The sequence below is a fragment of the Camelus bactrianus genome, chromosome 13, assembly GCF_048773025.1.
Source record: "Camelus bactrianus isolate YW-2024 breed Bactrian camel chromosome 13, ASM4877302v1, whole genome shotgun sequence".
Taxonomy (NCBI): Eukaryota; Metazoa; Chordata; class Mammalia; order Artiodactyla; family Camelidae; genus Camelus; species Camelus bactrianus.
Window position 1 is genome coordinate 63,161,424 of NC_133551.1, and position 17,760 is coordinate 63,179,183.

At 47.8% G+C, this 17,760-nt stretch overlaps 1 protein-coding gene and 1 non-coding gene across 3 annotated transcripts; both read left to right on the forward strand.

Annotated features, from left to right (window-relative positions):
• Positions 1-644: 644 nt before the first annotated feature.
• On the forward strand, positions 645-15,607 carry HMGCL (3-hydroxy-3-methylglutaryl-CoA lyase). Of its 2 annotated transcripts, XM_010957359.3 has the most exons (9): positions 646-800; positions 4,134-4,217; positions 6,173-6,280; positions 6,996-7,091; positions 8,216-8,364; positions 10,659-10,722; positions 12,137-12,325; positions 13,676-13,801; positions 14,858-15,607. In XM_010957359.3, the coding sequence occupies exons 1-9, from the start codon at positions 741-743 to the stop codon at positions 14,957-14,959; spliced, it is 978 nt and encodes a 325-aa protein (XP_010955661.1). In that variant the 5' UTR covers positions 646-740; the 3' UTR covers positions 14,960-15,607. The 2 variants fall into 2 exon arrangements, with proteins under 2 accessions (XP_045374388.1, XP_010955661.1); XM_045518432.2 differs by lacking the exon at positions 12,137-12,325 and having other exon boundaries at positions 645-800.
• TRNAG-ACC (transfer RNA glycine (anticodon ACC)) lies at positions 5,289-5,361 on the forward strand. Its single transcript has one exon. It is a non-coding gene; the product is annotated as a tRNA-Gly (tRNA).
• Positions 15,608-17,760: the final 2,153 nt, after the last annotated feature.

The window sequence follows — 17,760 nt, forward strand, 5'->3', positions numbered from 1 at the left end:
TGCAAAGCAGTACTTACCTTCACTTATACAATGCACTCTGATACTTTCCTGTCTATTTCTTTTTAAAAGTACCCACTAAATTGATATTATGACCAATGTGGTACAACATATATTTTAAAAAACACTGGTCTAAGCATTCAGTTTCTTTGCCTTGGGGCTTCTGCATGTGTTATGCTTTCTGTCTGGAAAGCTTTTATTGTATCTTTACTTCGTTAAATCTTACTCATTCTTCAAGGTATGAAATTAAAGGATGCTTCTCTCTCTGGAGTAGACTGTCTGCATTGAGTCCTGAAGATCGTGATGAATGAGCTAATATGTGCAAATAACTCAGAACAGTGCGTGGTAAATAGTAATGCTTCATCTTATTGCGAAAGGTAATTACATAACTGTATATGTGATTGTTCATATTTCTTACCACATCACCCAGACTACAAATCATGAAGTCAGAGACTTTGGTTAATTTTTGTTCACCTTTACAGTCCCAGCGCCTCTTTGGTTAATTTTTGTTCATCTTTACCGTCCCAGCGCCTCGACCTGGCACACAGAAGACGCTCGGGAAAAGTGATTAACAAACAACTGGCCAGACGGAAGAAAAACGCAGACGGGCTGGGGGCGGAGCCAGCATATGGCGTCACCGCGTCCGTCCTGGAGGCCCCGCCCCATAGGCTGGGCCATGCCTACCCAACGCTCGGCGGTCACGTGGGACGCCGCTGCGCCGCTGCGGAGAAAGCTGGGCCAAGATGGCGACAGTGAGGAAGGCGCTGCTGCGGAGACTGGTGGGCTTGGCGTCCCTCCCGGCTGTAAGTGCCTCGGCCTGCCCAGGGGCGGTCCTGAAGGCACCATGACGGTCTGGGTCGGGGGCTTGGCCCGTAGCGGCTGCTCTCTGAGAGGCGAAGCCAGACAGCTTTTCAGGCGAGAGTCAGGAGGGACTTGGAGCCTTGAATCTTCTCTGTGCCGCTCAGATCCCTTGAGGGTCATGGGGAAACTGAGGCCCAGAGACAGAGAGAGACTTGCCCGTGTCCTGGAGACCTGCGACGCCATCCCAGGTGTCCTAGTTCCCTAGCCAAGGCTCTTCCCGGTGACCTTGGCACTTTTCTCCCTCTCATTGAGCCTCTGCCCTGATCAAGCTCCTCATAAGTGAAAATCACGAATACCCTGCCGGTTCCGAGTGGAAAAAGTAAAGTCATCCCCTTCCCTCCGCCTCCACTTCCAGCTCTTGTTGCGTTTGCAGACGCTTGGCGAGCTGCCCTAGCGTTCTGAGCGGGACTTGAATCGCGTGGGACGCGAGGTGTAATTCCCTTGGAATTGTACTTTGGGCCTGTGCGATCCTGATATTTTCCCCCCTCTCCCCCGCCCTCAGAGAGTGGAGGGAAAGTGTAGGAGACCGAGTTATATAAAGGGTTGAATACGTTGTGTAGATTAAAGCTCAAGCCGTGGTGTCACAGTGGTTCTGAAGACACTTTCTAGGCTGAGTGACAGGTCTCTAAACCCCAGTTTTCTTGATCTTTAACATGGAAAAACATTACCTCAGGGTTGGTTTGGAGATTAAAGAAAGTGTAAGTAAAGCATTTGACATTGTTCTGGCTCTTAGAAAGTGATGTATCAGTTGTTGCCTTAGAGTTTAGAGGAGTTAAAACTGTGCAGCAGTTAAAAATTACACTATCTTGGCAGTGGGCCTCTCTCAGAAAACCATTTCAGTGTCTACTAGGCCGCTGTCCCCCACCAGTTGCTCATGTGCAAAATAAAGCTGGTAATTCCAACCTGAAATGTTAAGGAAATTAAATGAGATGGTGTAATGAGATGGTCATGGTGGGCCCTCCATAGGGTTACAGGCATAGACTTGCTGTCAGAACTAGACAGTAAAGTCCAGCTTCCTCACTTCCTGGCTGTGTGATTTTGGGTCTTTCTGAGGCTGTTTCTTCCTCTGTGGAGTTGGGATAGTGATAGTCCCTGTCACTATGGACTAAATGAGGTGCTGACGTGTGAAGTTAGCAGTGGGCTTTAGTCAGTATTAGCTGTCGATATAGGTACACCAAAGCTCAGGAGGCTGTGGTCCAGGTTTTGTGTGGTAAGAGGGGATTATTTCTAGGCAGAACTTTATGGGGGAAATGAATTTATTTACCAAGAGAAGACTAGAGGGAACAACAGGTGGCAGAGGCATTGTGGCGTAGGGGTTAAGAACGTGTGCTCTAGATCCACATTGTCGGGTCCAGATACTGGCTCAGTGACTAGCAAAGCATGTGACTTTGGGAAAGTTACGTAATTTCCTTGGGCTTCAGATTTCTTACAGTAAAATGGGAATTATAATAGTTCCTACCTAGCAAGGTTATTAAGAGAATGATATGGATTAATATGCAAAAGGAACTTATAAGTGCCTGGCAAATGGTAAATGCTTAGTAAGTGTGAATTGTTTTGTTGTTAGTATATGAAGAGTTCTTATGGGGAAGGAAGTGGAATTGAGTTTCTAATAAAAGGAACTTGGGAACAGGTTTCACGTTCTTTCAAAAGCATTCAACAATTATTTACTGAGCCCGTATTAGGTCCCAGGGCCTTCAAAATATAGCAATTAATAAAACAAAGTCCCTGCCTCATGGAGCTTACATTCCATTGGGATCCTTTTAGGGTAATGTACCAGCAGAGGCTGAACATCCCTGCTGGAGGGAGATTCAACTTTCAGGGACCTTCCAAACTAGCCTGTTGACTTCGTGACATTCAGTGGCTCATCACTTTAGTCTCTAGGAAACTTTGCTGGCTAAAAGCAAGGCCAGTTCAGGTGAGTTGTCTTAAGTTCTAGCTGATTCATAGCCAGGAATATTTCCTTCCTTAAGGGTTTTAGGAATTTGGGGTCCTTAGCAGATTCCCAGTACACCTCTCCCCTTGTCCCATTGCAGTATGTTTATCCAGATTAAATTTGGTAAAAATGAAGTTAATTTGAAGAGTATTAAGTAGTATTAAGAATAGAGGAAAGGGGTGGGGGAAGCCTCATGTTACTTGGTGATGAAGAGGAAGATTTTATACAGAGGACTTTGTATAGGGCAGACTTCATATAGAGGAGACTGAGGGCCTTTATTTAAAATGTCAACTGCTGAAGGTTTCATTTCCTCCCAGACTGACTCCTTGTCATCACCCAGCCTGCGATTGTAACAGAACAGAAGCCTCCTCCACTCCCCTCAACCCCAAAAAGTCCAAGACTATGCCTCACCACACTCAGTAATTGCCCTCCTCTGGGGAAGCTATGCCCTTCATGCATTTATTTGTTGTTTTAATAACTTTTTAATGAGAGCCTTCTTTGTGCCAAGCACAGGGGCAAACAGTGTGATGAAGTGGAGGTCAAGACAAAGTCTCTCATAGAGCTTATGTTCTACTGGGGGAAACACTGGGCAGGCATTATTTGCAGGGCTCTCAAGGAAGTAATTGTACTCCTGAAATAGAAAACAATGAGGGTGAAGGAATTGGCAGCTTCACACACCTTTCATGACTGAAAAGTGGAGTCAGATGTGGGAAGAGCCAAGTGGAGAGCAGTTGGGGGCAGAGGGAACTGCAAGCACTGAGGCCCTGCTGTGGGAGAAAGGCTGGTGGGTCTGGAGTATAGTGACCCATCAGTGGGGTGGGTGTGGAACAGTAGAAATAAGTAATAAATTCACCAATAGGCAGGAGTCAAATGATGCAAATCTTACAGACCAAGGTGAGTTGGGGAAGGGGATGAGTCAGGTTTCTGGCTTAAGCAACAGGATGCATGTGATGTTTTTTTCTGAGATAGAGTGAAGTCAGACTGGGCTTTAGGAGAAATTAAACAGTTCTGTTTGAGGACTTCTAAGTTTGAGAGGTACAAATAGGTTTGTGTAAAAAACAACCTAAGTGCTCAAATGTCAGGCAGCTGGAAATGGGTCTGGACTTCAGAAGAGTTGGAAATGGCTCTGCACTGGGTGCGGGAATCTCTTACTCCTTCCTGTTTCTAAGTGAAATATTCTTTTTGTTCTTAATTCTGAAACAGACCAAATGTGGATTAAAGTGTGAGAAATATTACTTCATATCTCAGTATTAATGTGATGGATGCATTTTTTAGATTTGTCCCCCTGGAGAATTGTGACAGTCTCTTCCTGTTACTTTTTGTTTCCTCTTTTAAATCAAAGGTCAGCATCTCATCTGGGGGTACTTTCCCAAAGCGGGTGAAAATTGTGGAAGTTTGTCCTCGAGACGGACTACAAAATGAAAAGGTAAAAATGGAAATCAACCAAAAAAGTTTTTTTCAGGCCTTGAGAGTTCCATGTGATGGGTACAAAGCTATGCAAGATATGCTCACTCTGCCTGACTTAGGGCCAAGTTGGGGAGGCCAGGCATCTGTGCCAGTTCAGTCATCCAAGATGGTGGTGTCACAAGTAGTGTGTCCCCAGGTCCATCCCAAGGCCCTTTGGGGTGTTGCAGGAGTGCAGAGGGAAGGTGAGGGCATGCCTTTGATCCAGCAATTCCATATGAGGGGATTTGTCCAAAGGAAGACATGAAGGTCACATGCAAAGATTTAGCCTTGGAGATGCTCCTTACAACCCTATTGTAACAGCAGGACAGTTGGAAACAACCTAAATGTTCAGTATAAGGAACATTAGATCAGATACATTAATAACTACATAAAATGGAATATTATGAAGCTATTAATAATTTAGGAGTATATTAAGTGACTTAAGCAGATTATAAAATAGTAAATATATATAAATAGTATATATATATATATCTTATACTTTTGCATATGAAACAAAAAAGCTTATATATGTGTGGGGGTATCTCCCCTGCTGTCCAGTAGAACTTTTTGTGAAGTCAGAAATGTTCCAGACTTGAGCTGTCGCATACAGTAGCCATTAGACACATGTGGCTATATAGCACTTGAAATGTGGCTGGTGTGGCTGGGGAATTGAATTTTTAATGTAATTTTAGTTACATTTAAATAATCACATATGGCTAGTGCCTAATGTATTGGGCTGCACAGATCTAGAAAGTTACATATTGGGGTGTTAATAGTATTATCTCTGGGAGGTTTTAAGGGTGGTTTTCTTTTGTTTTACATATATTTTTCTGAAATAATCATGTATTAATTTTTTTACAATAAGAAAACCTTTTTCTTTTTTATTTTTTTAAAGTATAATCAGCCTAGCTTTAATAGTGAGCGTTTGTTGGAAACCGTAAGCTGTAAGGTCCCGGAGGGCAGGATCTTGTCTGTTCTGTTCACCACTGTACCTATAGTACCTAGCACAACCCCTGGAACATGAAGGGCTCTCAGAAATTACTTGTTGGGAGGAGGGTGTAGCTCAGTGATCGAGCACGTGCCTACCATGCACAAGGTCCTGGGTTCAATCCCCAGTACCTCCAACAAAAAAGTAAATAAATAAGTAAACCTAGTTACCTCCCCCTCGTAAAAAAAAAAAAAAAAAAAAAAAAAAAAAAAAAAAAAGTTGTGAAATGGATTAAATTAAAGCAGTGAGAGAGAAATTAGGAATAGAAGGTCCTGGCAAGAAGGGCTTGGAGTTTTTAGATTTTTAACCTAAGCCTGTAAGTACTTGGGAGCCATGAAAGGCTTTTGAGCAGATACTGGAGGCTGTGTTTTAGAAGGATTCCTGTGTGGGGTGATTTGGTAGAGTGAGACCATGCCATAATGCATACAGGATAATGACAGCAGATTTGGATATAGGAATCTATAGAATCTGGTAAGCAACTAGACATGGTGGGGGAGGGAAAGAAAGAAGCCCCAGACTGAACATGTGAGGATGATCTCCTCTGCCAGCTGAGAGCTAGAAAATGGGAGGGTGTGCTCCTTTGGACCCAGAGGGTTGGTCATCCCTGCCCTTTCAGGCCATGGTACATTGCTCTCAGTTTGTTTATGATTGTGTTATAAAGTAACAAATTTAGTTTAAAAGCCAGTATGACAGAAAAATATTGTTTCCATGTAAGTATGAACTCCTTTTCAAGTGAGAAACTGCTTCCATTGCAAAACACTATCTGTAGAACTTGAAGACCAGCTTTACTGCACCTGCTGGTGTGAATTCATGTTAGCATTTGAAGGTTGAGATAGTGAAGTGCTTGCCGTAGCAAAAGCTTTGAACAGACAGGCTGCATCCTGAGACCATTTTATTCCTACCTTGGCTGACCTGTCTTCCCTGGTATTTTTCTCTCTCCATTGCAGAATATCATACCTACTCCAACAAAAATCAAGTTGATAGACATGCTTTCTGAAGCAGGACTCCCTGTTATAGAAGCCACCAGCTTTGTGTCTCCCAAGTGGGTTCCTCAGGTGAGCCCCAGTCCTTGAGCATTTCTCAGATGAAAGGGATGTAAAGTTTTGCATTTGCCCTAGAAGTAAGTAGAAGTTAGGAACGTCAGTTTCTTGGCCTCTGGCTTTGAGGGGTCTCAGGTGATTAAGTCACATGGTGGAGCAACAGAAAGTGCCCTGGGAGGCAGGAGGCTCGGATTCAGTCTTGGCTCTGCCCTGGCTTGCTTGGTGAGCCTGATGAGGCCTCCCCATCCCCAGTTTCAGGAAAACATTTCACATCTCTTCTGACTGTAGAAGTCTAGAATCTCTAGTCCTGTCTAGAGGTATGGCTTCTGCGTTTGTAAAAGGGAAAGACTGACAACTCTTGCTTCACAGAGACAGTCAACTGGGAGGAAAGATCCTGTCCTAGCTGAGGGTTAGAAGACAGAGAGCTGAGCTCAGTGCTGGGCTGTGAGCACGTTCTGAGTAAATGTCTGAAAGTATCATTACCACTGTCACTGCTTCCGTAGAGCTGACAGTATTAACCATATGGAGAAATTGGGGATCTCATGCATGCCAAGGAGCCTTCTGGAGTCAAACAAATAGTAAAAGCATTGGGGAGACTCAGCTCTGCAAAAGGACTTATTCTCCAAGGATTCTGGAGGACAGAGATTTTGTGCTCAAAAAAAGGTTTTCTGTACCTGAGGTCTCTGTCTGCCTTTGGTGGTGACTTGGCGATGTGTTCTTTGGCTCCCAGATGGCTGACCATGCTGAAGTCTTGAAGGGCATCCGGAAATTTCCTGGCACCAACTACCCTGTCCTGACCCCAAATTTCAAAGGCTACCAGGCAGCGGTAAGACTTGTTTTTGGTGGAGGCCCTTTAAACAAGATTGAAGGCATTGGTCCCTGTCTTGTCCCTGGGCCTCAGTCCCTGTCTCAGGATATCTATCTGAATGACTGGTCTCCAGTGGTCATGGGCACCATCAGACAGACCTGGGGGCAGTCCTGGCCCTGCCACTCCCATCTCTCTGATCTTGACAAGCTGCTAAACCTCTTTGAGTCTCAGGTTCTGCCTATAAAATGGGGCTAATGATAGTTCCTAACATTGTGAGGATTTCAGAGGATAGAATGCACATAAATTGCTTAGGAAGAGCCTGGTAGAAGACAGAGCCTAATAAATGTTAGCTCTTGTGTGACTGCCTGTTTCCTCTGTAGAGAAAGGTAACCAAGCCTCCACAAGAGTTCAAAGGTGATTGCTAGTATGTGCCAACTTTCTTATAATTTTAGATGAGAACATCATTGGAGATATTGATTCTGAATTTAGGCAAAAAGTGTCTTTTAGGACTGATTTCCAGGCTGGTGATGGCAGCAGCAGTGTTGGTCCTTGGGGGAAGGCCAAGACTTCTTTTTTATTGAGATATAATTCATGGTATTAATCTCCTAGGGCTGCCATTACAAAATACCAAAAACTAGGTAGCTTAAAACAACAGAGATGGATTCTCCCACAGTTTTGGAGGTTGAAGTCCGAAATCAAGGTGTCAGTAGGGTTGGTTCATTCTGGAGACTCAGGGAAAAACCTGTTCCATGTCTCCCTCCTAGTTTCTGGTGACAGCTGGCAGTCCTTGTGTTCCTCAGCTTGTAGGTGCATCACTCCACTGTCTGCCTCTGTCTTCACTGGCCTGCCCTCCTGTGTCTGTCTTCACATGGCTGCCATCTTGTAACGGCACTGATCATATTGGAGTCGGGACCAATATGACCTCGTCGTAACTAATTACATCTACAGTAACCCTGTTGCCAAATCAGGTCACAATCTGAGATACTGGGGGTTAGTTTCAACATAATTTTTGGGGAAGGACAATTCAACCTAGAAGAGTCACATATCACAAAAATCACTGTAAGACGAGGGTTTTTGCCACTCTACGTTAGTGTTCCTTGAAGAACAACAACGCTGAAAGGAATTCATCTGGCTATTGGCAGGTTGCTGCTGGAGCCAAGGAAGTGGCCATCTTTGGAGCTGTCTCTGAGCTCTTCACCAGGAAGAACATCAACTGCTCCATAGACGAGAGTTTGCAGCAGTCTTATGAAATCTTGAAGGCAGCTCAGGCAGCCAGTATCCCTGTGCGGGGGTGAGTCTGACCACATCGGTGCTGCCCGTCTTTTCCTCAGTACCCTCTGGAATGGGGCCAGGCTCTGACTCAAGCGACCCTCCCTCACAAACCCCTTACCCTGAGTGCAGGCAGCACAGGCTCTACACCTAGACATCTTCTCCTAAGTAAACGTGGTCAGAAGGAATGCAAGCAAGTGCTTTCTCCAAACGTAATTTGTGGGTCGGTTCACCAAAGGAATCTAGCAGGACAGGACACTAAGCCAGGTTTGTGGAGGTCAGTTTAACCCTGGCTCTACCACCAACTCTTCACACATGCCTGAAGAATCCTCTAGGCCTCTGAAATGTCTCCAGCATCACATCTTTAATAGCAGTAGTGCCAGGCGTTGTCCATCTGTATCTGATTGTAGCGTCACAATCATCCAGCCAGGAGAGTGCTAGCCCCACTTCCAGATGACAAATTTGGCTCAGGAAGGATGAAGAGTCCGCTGTCAGGTCACACAACAACTCGCAGACAGAATGCTCGTTCAGAAGTTGATCTCATCTGATCTCATCACCCCCTGATTAAAAACCTTTCAGTGACCTGTCAACTCTAGAGTTTTCAGCATGGTTTACAAGCCCCTGTGTGATTCAGCCCCTACCACTCTGCAGCCTCTTTGCTCTCTGCTCCCTTCTTGCCCTACTTCCTCTGCCCACTGGATGGAACTTCTTTCCATCTGTCACATGCCCCTGCTCTTTCCTGCCTCTGGGCCTTCACACGTGCTTTCTGTGGACTCAGAACCCCCTTCCTTGTACATCCTACCTGTCAAGGCTAACTTTCTCATCTTCAGGTCCACTTTCTCCAAGAAGCCTTCTCTGTCCTTCAGCTGGAGTTGGTGCCTCTCCTCCGGGTTACCACAGTCCCCTGGACATCCTCTAACATAGCACTTAGCTGCTTGTTAAATCCTCCCTCCTGCCGCCCTGACTGGACTCTGCTCTCCCTGAGGGCGGGGCCCACATCTCTGTCAGTCCCTGGTGTGCTCCCTCTCCCAGCACACCCACTGTGTGCACAGGAACCGCTGGGCAGATGATTGGATGGGGAAGCAGGGGCGTGTCGGGTCTGCCTGTGCTCTTTCCTCAGTATTTCTCTTAACTTTTCCTTGCTCAGCAATGATTGGAGAGTAGGGAGGGTGGAATTGAAATGGAAAAATACACTGAGATGGTTGAGTCTGAAATTGTTTATCCAGCAAATACTCATTATGCCTCTTAACATGCAGAGTAGTTTGCTAGACTCTAAAAGGTTTTAATGGAGCCTCAGCCTCAGTGGGGTGAGTGGGCATAGAAGTGTCTACACCCAAGATCCAGACTCCTTACCTTAGCTCGCAAGACCCTGTGATCAGGCCAGTGGCCACCTCTCAACCTCATGTTGTCCTTCTTTGCCCCTTTCTGCCTGTACCTCAGCTATTGTGTTCTTTGTCCTGTGTCTTGAACACACTTAATCTTCATCTCAAGGCCTCTGCACTGGCTCTCTCTGCCTGGAACGTGGCTCTCCCCAGTCTCAGCTCCAGCACCGGGTCTTCACAGCGGTCTTCCTGGACCATCCTGACTCCTGTGGGCCTCCCCTTCTGGCTTCTGTCACAGTTGTCTTGTCTTTTCTTCATAGCATGTCATTTTCTGAGCTTATCTCCTTCACTTTTTAGATTACCTTTTTATCGGCTGTCTTCCTAACTTGAAACTTCAAGCTCCATGAGGGTAGGGACCTTTCAGCCTTGCTCACTGCGTACTCCAGTGCCTGGCACATTATGGGGCAACTCATTATCAGTTGAATAAATGAGTGTATGAATCCTCCAGCAACTCACCAGAGCAGCTGATCCCTTGGCCCTCAGGCCAGCCCAGCTTTTTTGTTCCTGCTTTGATTTCATCATCCTTGGTCCTCTTCTGTGTGTGGGCCCCACCTTGGCCTGTGTTCTACTTTCCCTCCCCCGTGTGCCTCAGGCGGCTGCTCCTGTTGCCCTCTCTAGCTTCTCCTCCAGCGCTGTTCTCTGGCTGCCTCTCCTGAGACTGTGCACCCCCAGCTTCCTGAACTGCAGGCCTGTTAGTCCCTTCCCTTCCCTTCCCTGCCACGGTGCTGCACCGCCCCCTCCTGGCACTGAGCGGCACTGCCCTCATTTGGCTCCACATCATTGAATCAGCCTTTCACCCACACCCTTGGCCTCCTGCCCAGCTGCTGGTTTGGGTGCAGGCTGACTAGCGATGTGTCAAACAGCCACCCTGCCTCAGCCCTGCTGGTTGAAGAGTTCCAGGGCATTGACATCATTCCTCCCTGTTTTCCCACAGGTACATCTCCTGTGTGCTTGGATGCCCTTATGAAGGGAAGATCTCCCCGGCTAAAGTAGCTGAGGTGTGTGTTTGTTAGGGTGTGAGGGTTGTGAGGGCTGGCTCCGTGCTTGCCCCTGAGCGCATGGGTTGCTCTCGCCACCCTTTCCTTGAGGCTCCTTCATTAAGCCCCTCTGAGAGCAGAGCCCTGCACTTGCTCCTGGAGGCCCACCTCCCTGCCTGGGCATGGAGTCTCTGAAGCCCCTCCCTCTACCCCAGAGTGAAAGCCTGACTCAGTTTCTAGCCTGGTCAGTGGACAGATGATAACTGAGGTGAGAATCCTTGTAGTAGTTGGAGAGGCCACTGGACATCCTCTGAGCAGTAACCCAGTCAGCTCTGAGAAGAACACAGTACAGGAATTGAGTTTGAGCAAACCAAGAGCTTATGTCATTTTGTCCTCAAAACCACCCTGTAAATGTGGTGTTATTATAGTTACTCCATTTTACAGTTGAGGACACGGAGACCAACTAACTTGCCATGTAGGTTGTAAATGGTGAAACCAGGTCTCAGCCCACATCTGCTTATCTCCAAAGCCCTCTTGCTCTTCCCACCCACCAGCCAGAAACGAGCAATGGTAGCAGTAGCAACTGCTTATTGAGAGTGGCGGCTGTAGTCCGGATCTCAGCCTTCTGTTGGCTGCCAGTGCTCCCCATAGCCCTACAGAGGCTGATCACTATTTTTCCGAAGCAGAAGTTGAAGCTCAGCAAAGTTAAGTCCATTGCCAGGATCCCCCAGCGAGTGAGCCGCAGAACTGGGATTTCACCTTAGCATACGTCACTCCAAAGCCGCCTCCTTTCACTGCCCCTCTACCCCCCGCAGGCTGCCATGGTTCCTTGTCGCTCCATGGCAGTAGGGGAGGGGGTCACCATCTCCTTTATCCAGCAGGCCATCATTGAGTACCATCTACATCCCTGGCCCTGCCACATCCTTCCTCCACCTTCTCCCACAGAACAGTGTACGACAGCACCTCCTCAGGTGGAGCATATACTGCTCTGGTTTTGCAAAGATTTTAGGAGTTTACAAATGGGCTCCTAAAAATTTTATGTACTTCTCTTTAAAATATATCACTAGCACTTCAGACCCATGATTTCACACATCGTCTTACCAAGGATAAAGCTACATGAAAGGAATAAATTCTGCTGATTCCAGTACCTGGGTCTGACACTGTGTGTAGAGGGGTGAGTGAAGGACTAGATTTTAACTGGGTGGGAGGGGAACACGGGTTGGAGCTCCAGGGCCTGTAGCAGTGGCCAGTTCTGCTCCCTTACGTCCCAGTCTCCTAATGACTAGAAAGAGGATTATCATTCCCACTCCTAAAGTTGTAAGGAGCCTGTGGTCCCATAGGAATTCAGTGCTTCAGACACGGAGGTGTTATGCATAGGTAAGGACCCCTGGCTTGAGGAATCTAGTGTCTTCCAAGTGCCTGCTTGTTTCCCCAGGTCGCCAAGAAGTTGTACTCAATGGGCTGCTACGAGATCTCCCTGGGGGACACCATTGGCGTGGGCACCCCTGGGATCATGAGGGATATGCTGTCTGCTGTCATGCATGAGGTGCCAGTGGCTGCCCTGGCTGTCCACTGCCATGACACCTACGGCCAGGCCCTAGCCAACACCTTGATGGCCCTGCAGGTAATCAGGGCATGCCCCAGGATAAGGGCATGTGTCCATTCTCCCAAAGGGCATGGTGGCAGGACAGCTATGTTTCATTTGTGCTCTCAGCAAGCATTCCACTCTGCTGAAGGCCGATAGCTGTGTGTCAGTCCCCAGGCTGGCTATGATGGACACAGACATGTGACCCTGCCCTGAAAGTGTCTGCATCTGGTCTGTTAGGGAGACAGTCAAGAGTTAAATGATAATCCTAATGCGTTATGACAAATGCCATTAAGGGAGGAAGCACAGGCTGAGAAGGCCTCCATCCCAGCAGGGGAGGTCAGAGAGGACTCACCAGAGGAGGCCTGAGTGAGCCTTGAAGGGCATGAAGAAGTTAAGCAGTTGAAAAGGGGAAGCAGAAAGATGACCAGGCAGCACTGCATGGCAAGACTAAGGTGTAAGGGAGGACGCAGGTGTCCTGGCCCCTAGGTAGCACGCGGGGCTGTGAGTGTGCATGTGCCTGTGCCTGTGTGTGGGGTGGGGGGAGCAGGTGGGAAGTAGGGAGGGAGGCAGAGTTCACTCAGAGGGAGAGCCTTTACTGCTGTTCCCCAAAGATTGGACTAAGACCTCAGATTGGGTTTCCCTTGAGGTTTGCTTCTGTGGGCTGGCCCAGAACGGGGGGTCCCATGGCCCAGCAGCCCCTTAGAAAGAAAGTTTAGAGTGTCTGACCACAGGCTACCTTGCAGCAGTGTTCGTCTAAGTCTGGCCTGTTGTCTGAATGTTAGCTGGAGCCATCCTGCCCACCCTTTTCCCTCTTTTTAGCTCTCAGGTTACCTTGAGAGGCTCATGTCTTTAAGCCAGATGATTCTGTTACATTCTGGGTCTATTTTCTCAGAGTTGAGGTTTAAGGAGAGAGGGGAAAGTGAAACAGTCATCTAGGAAGTGGGAGCCAGTGACCTAGGACAATGGGATAGGCCCCGTGGGGTTAGAGGCCTGTGGTGGGGGATGGGAGTGGGTAAATGAGCAAAGTAAACAACTGTAGCGGGAAGCCTCAGCAGTGGGAGAGTTTGGGTTGGTAATTGGAAGGGGCCCCTCTGAGGAGGTGGCTTTTAGGCTGAGAAGAAGAAGGTGAGGAATCAGCCATGAAAGGAAGGAGGATAGTATTCCTGGCAGAGGAAACAGTGTAGCCAAAAAGACTCACACTGCTTCAAAACTAAAAAGAGAAACACTGTCTCTTTCAGTGGGATTTTCACTTCAACAGCGTCATAAGCCAAAGGAATGATTAACTCTCAGTGAAATTTTAGGCAGCAGATGATAGGTTTACAAGAACCGGCTTTGTAGGCTCTGGTCCCCACAGTGACAGCCATGTTTCACCATCCTTGTTTCCAGATGGGAGTGAGTGTCGTGGACTCTTCTGTGGCAGGACTTGGAGGCTGTCCCTATGCACAAGGGGCGTCTGGAAACTTGGCCACTGAGGACCTAGTCTACATGCTGACCGGCCTGGGCATTCACACGGTGAGCTTTCCTTGTGCCCTGCTGGCGGCAGCCCTGAAATGACCAGAGGTCTGCCTGAAGCCAGAGGACATAAGCTGCTGGGTTTGTTCAGGGTCTTTGTGGTGGTATTGGTGCAGTTAAGAGGGGAGGGTGCCAAGGGACTAGGGCTGTTTCATCATACATTTTGAGATAACAGAGTATGTTTGACAGAGGCCATGAGAAGGCCAAGCCCTCAGCATGAGTTTGACAGTTCAATTCAAGGAAGCACCAGGGTGCAGGGAAAGAGCCCTGAAAGGGGTAAGGCCATGACCTGAAATGAGTCCGTTCCCTCTGGACTTTGTTTTGTTCTCTGTAAAATGAAGGCAGTAGAATTAGCCCCTCCAGGGCTCTGCCAGAGTTGTCAGGGTCCTCAGTGTGGGCTGGAAGCAATATACATCTGTGCTTTGGGATCAGACAGAACTAGATTTAAAATTTAGTCCTGCCACTCCCAGGCTGTGTGACCTGACAAATTACCTCACCTCTCTGGGCCTAAGAAATGGGAATAATAATTGTGCCTGTCTCACAGGGTTGTTATGAAGGTAAGTAGGAAAATGTAGAATGCTTAGCCCAGAGCTAAGCACACAGTGTGCATTAGTAAATAGGAGCTGTTGTTGTGAACAGAGGTTTCCAGTATGGCCCTTCTAGTTGTTTTTACTCCGACTTCTCTCTCCCTTGTGGTCCTGACTTCAGTATGCAGTGTTTGCCCACAGTGGCCCAGGCCTGTGCTAGACTACAAGTTGGACTTGTAGTCCTGGTGTTGGACTACAAGACTGGTGTTGGACTACAAGACTAATGAGATCCCTTTCCTGATGGCGGCACTACAAACCATTACACAGATTGAAGGCAGGCAGAGGGGTAGCCCCAGATGCCAGAGGAGATCACCTCACAGGCAGCTGGTGTCCCATTGTCAGAGGGGCAAGAGCCTAGTTGTCGTCACCTTCACTTTTCCAGTATCACAGTTTTCTGTCCTGTCTGATGTTTCCCTGGGTGTTGAGGGTATGTCATGACTTACTGCATCCTCTAACTTGTTTCTCAAAGGGTGTGAACCTCCAGAAGCTCCTGGAAGCTGGGGCCTTTATCTGTCAAGCCCTGAACAGAAAAACCAGCTCCAAAGTTGCTCAGGCTACCTCTAAGCTGTGAGAAGCCCTTCCTGTAAGCCCCAGAAGCCCTGGGGACTATGTGGGAATAGGGACACTTGTGGATGATTCACAGATGGACTTGTGGAAATGGGAATGAAATTAACAGGAGCAGGCACCTCACTGCCAGCTCTGCACAAGGATGTCTTCTGGCAGAAAGGAGGTGGACAGGAGCTGCCTGGCCTCAGGTCTTCCCTGCCTGACCTGAGTGCAAGTGAGAGGCGTGGGCAGCTGGAGGTCTCCCTTCCCTATGGACTCAAAGGCCCAGTAGTTGGATGCCTGAGGGCACTTGGGAACCCAGTTCCCTGGCTTGGGTTGATCTTCAAGTCTCACCTCTGGGTGAAGCCTGCCAGCTGGCCACTCTGCACAACTTGATGCTGCCATATTCTTGGGGCCATCACTCTCTGACTTTGTAGGGCAGTGGGGTATGGGGGAGTTTTCCCCCCCAGCTGGCAGAGGGCATTTGGTGAAGGGGGGGTGAGGGCTGAGCTGTGGTGGCCACCTGCCAACTCCAGCAGCTCTGGAAAACCTCCACTTTGATTTATAAATTCACTTATGTAATTAAAGATTTAATGACATAACCATTCCAGTATCTGTTGTGCAGATGTGTCTATATATGAGAGAGGAAATAAAGCATGTTTACAAAATTGCACTCAGAGGAAAATGTAGACTTTAGTTTATTAATTTCTGGATTTTTCTCCCTCTTTCCCCTCCTGAGAATCTGAGAATTCACAGTGACTGGAAATCAGTGGCTTAAAACTTATGCTGACCAGAGCACCCTGGAGAGGTGGTTTCTGAGGCTCTTGGCTCTGTGACCAGGGCTGTTGCACAGGATCCTCTGCAGGCAGCAGCCGCCGCCACTTGCTCCCGTGATTTGGGCCCAGGCAGGAGCAGCTCTGGGCGCCCTCAGCTGTCTGTACCTCAGGCTCTGCCACCTGTGGGCACTCCAGGCTGTGGGACACAAGTGGGACACTTCTTCCTTTGCTTGGGTTTCATCATTCAGTATGTCATGCCTTCATACACATCGTTCCCTAGCCCTTTCTTCTTTTTTCTTTTTTTGAGTAAAGGTAGATTTATTTAGATACATACTCCACAGCGTGCAGGCTGTTCCAGAAGGCAAGAGAAAGGCCATGAGGTGTAGGGGTGTGGGGCTTGGGTGTTTAGTTTAGTGAAAGTAGATACACACTCCATAGAGTGTGGCCATCTTACTCAGGAGGGAGAGCAGCCACGAGGTGTGGGGATTCGTTTTTATGGGCTTGTTTATTTCTTATGCTAACAAATGGGAGGATTATTCCAACTACTTTGGGGAAGGGGCAGGGATTCCCAGGAATTGGGCCACCACCCACTTTTTGACCTTTTATGGTTAGCCTCAGAACTGTCATGGTGCCTGTGGGACTGTCATTTACCATGCTAATATAATACAATGGGCATATAATGAAGCTTAGGGTCTACTGGAAGTCATATCTCCATCTTGGGCCTCAAGGTCTGTTGGGAGTTGAAATTTCAGCCACCTTGGTGTTAACTGCTGTGTTATTTCTTGAATGGCTGTACCCTGCCCCCTTCCTTCCTATCTCATCCTCCCCTCAGAGATTTTACTCCCATAATTTTATGAGGGTACAGGGGGGTGCCAGTCTAGTTCTGGGCTGAGTAAGGGTGTTGACCCTGCCTATCAGAGAATAAAAATTTCTGAATGCCTAACCTAGGGGCCCCAGGGGCATGACAGCCTTGTTTTTGCATCAGAGAGCGGTAGGGCTGGAATGATGGCATAGCCATCATCTGATGTGGGACTGTTGTAACCTGGAAGACACAAACTTTACCAAGAGGTTAAAGAGAAAATAGTTTAATGAGGAAGGGTAGGATTATGACTATTAACTGTAAATGAGACCAAATGTCCTAATGTACAGGCTTCTCCATGCCACACATCGATATAAAGATAATCATTTATATACGGGCCGAATCTTTCCTGAGGTATGCATTTTGGGGAGTGCCACATTATTTAGATATATCCTGAAGATGTATTAAAAGATCTGGAAGCAGACGAATTTTAACAAGGAAGCAGCCATCTGGATCCATAGAAGAGGCAAGTTATGAACAGTGTCAGGGCAAAGGCCTATTAGTATAAAATAGTTAAGTCCCGTATTATTTTATGTCCTGGACTTAGATGAGATGGTGGAGTTAGCTGTCTATAATCAACAAAAGACTTAAGAGGCATGGTTAAACACCTGGAATTAATCAAGAGGCCTTCCCTTTATTGTAAACAAAAACTTAACACTGTTTTCCAACCTACCATGGTAGGCAGGGTGCAAACCATTCCTGGAGGCTGGGGGCCACCGTGTGCCTGAAGGCTGGGTGCAATGGGCACTGTAACTTCTGCTTTAGTTTCAGAGCTCCCTCCTTTGATGGGTTTTCAAACTAGGCTTCCCAGAACAGCGGCCCATGGACTACCCTCTACGCGTTCCCTTCCATCGGCGCCGCCCCTTTTGCCTTAGTTCCAGGCAGCGGTTTATTTCGTGCCGGCTTACTCTGAAGGAAGGGTTTAGCTGATATAAAAAATGTGGAAAATCTGCAGACAAGCCCCATCTCACAGGGTGCAGCGCTTGCTTCCAAGGGTCAGGAGGAGCAATGGCGCCTGGAGCGGGGAGCCGGGGCGCCGAACAAGGAACGAACCTCTGCCGCTAGGATCCCGGAATCCCAGTCCAGCTACGCCATCCTCTGAGACCTCCCCGGCACGGCTCGGCACCGCCCTCTGAGGGAGGTGCCGCGCAGGCGTCTTGAAGCCGCAATGCCCTTGGTCCTCTGCGCGCA

Bases quoted from the DNA above. Each gene is read 5' to 3' on its own strand.
- HMGCL (XM_010957359.3), top strand. From the start codon at position 741: ATGGCGACAGTGAGGAAGGCGCTGCTGCGGAGACTGGTGGGCTTGGCG. The intron at 7,092-8,215 runs GTAAGACTTGTT...GGCTATTGGCAG, and splicing joins TCAAAGGCTACCAGGCAGCG to GTTGCTGCTGGAGCCAAGGA. The intron at 13,802-14,857 runs GTGAGCTTTCCT...TGTTTCTCAAAG, and splicing joins CCGGCCTGGGCATTCACACG to GGTGTGAACCTCCAGAAGCT.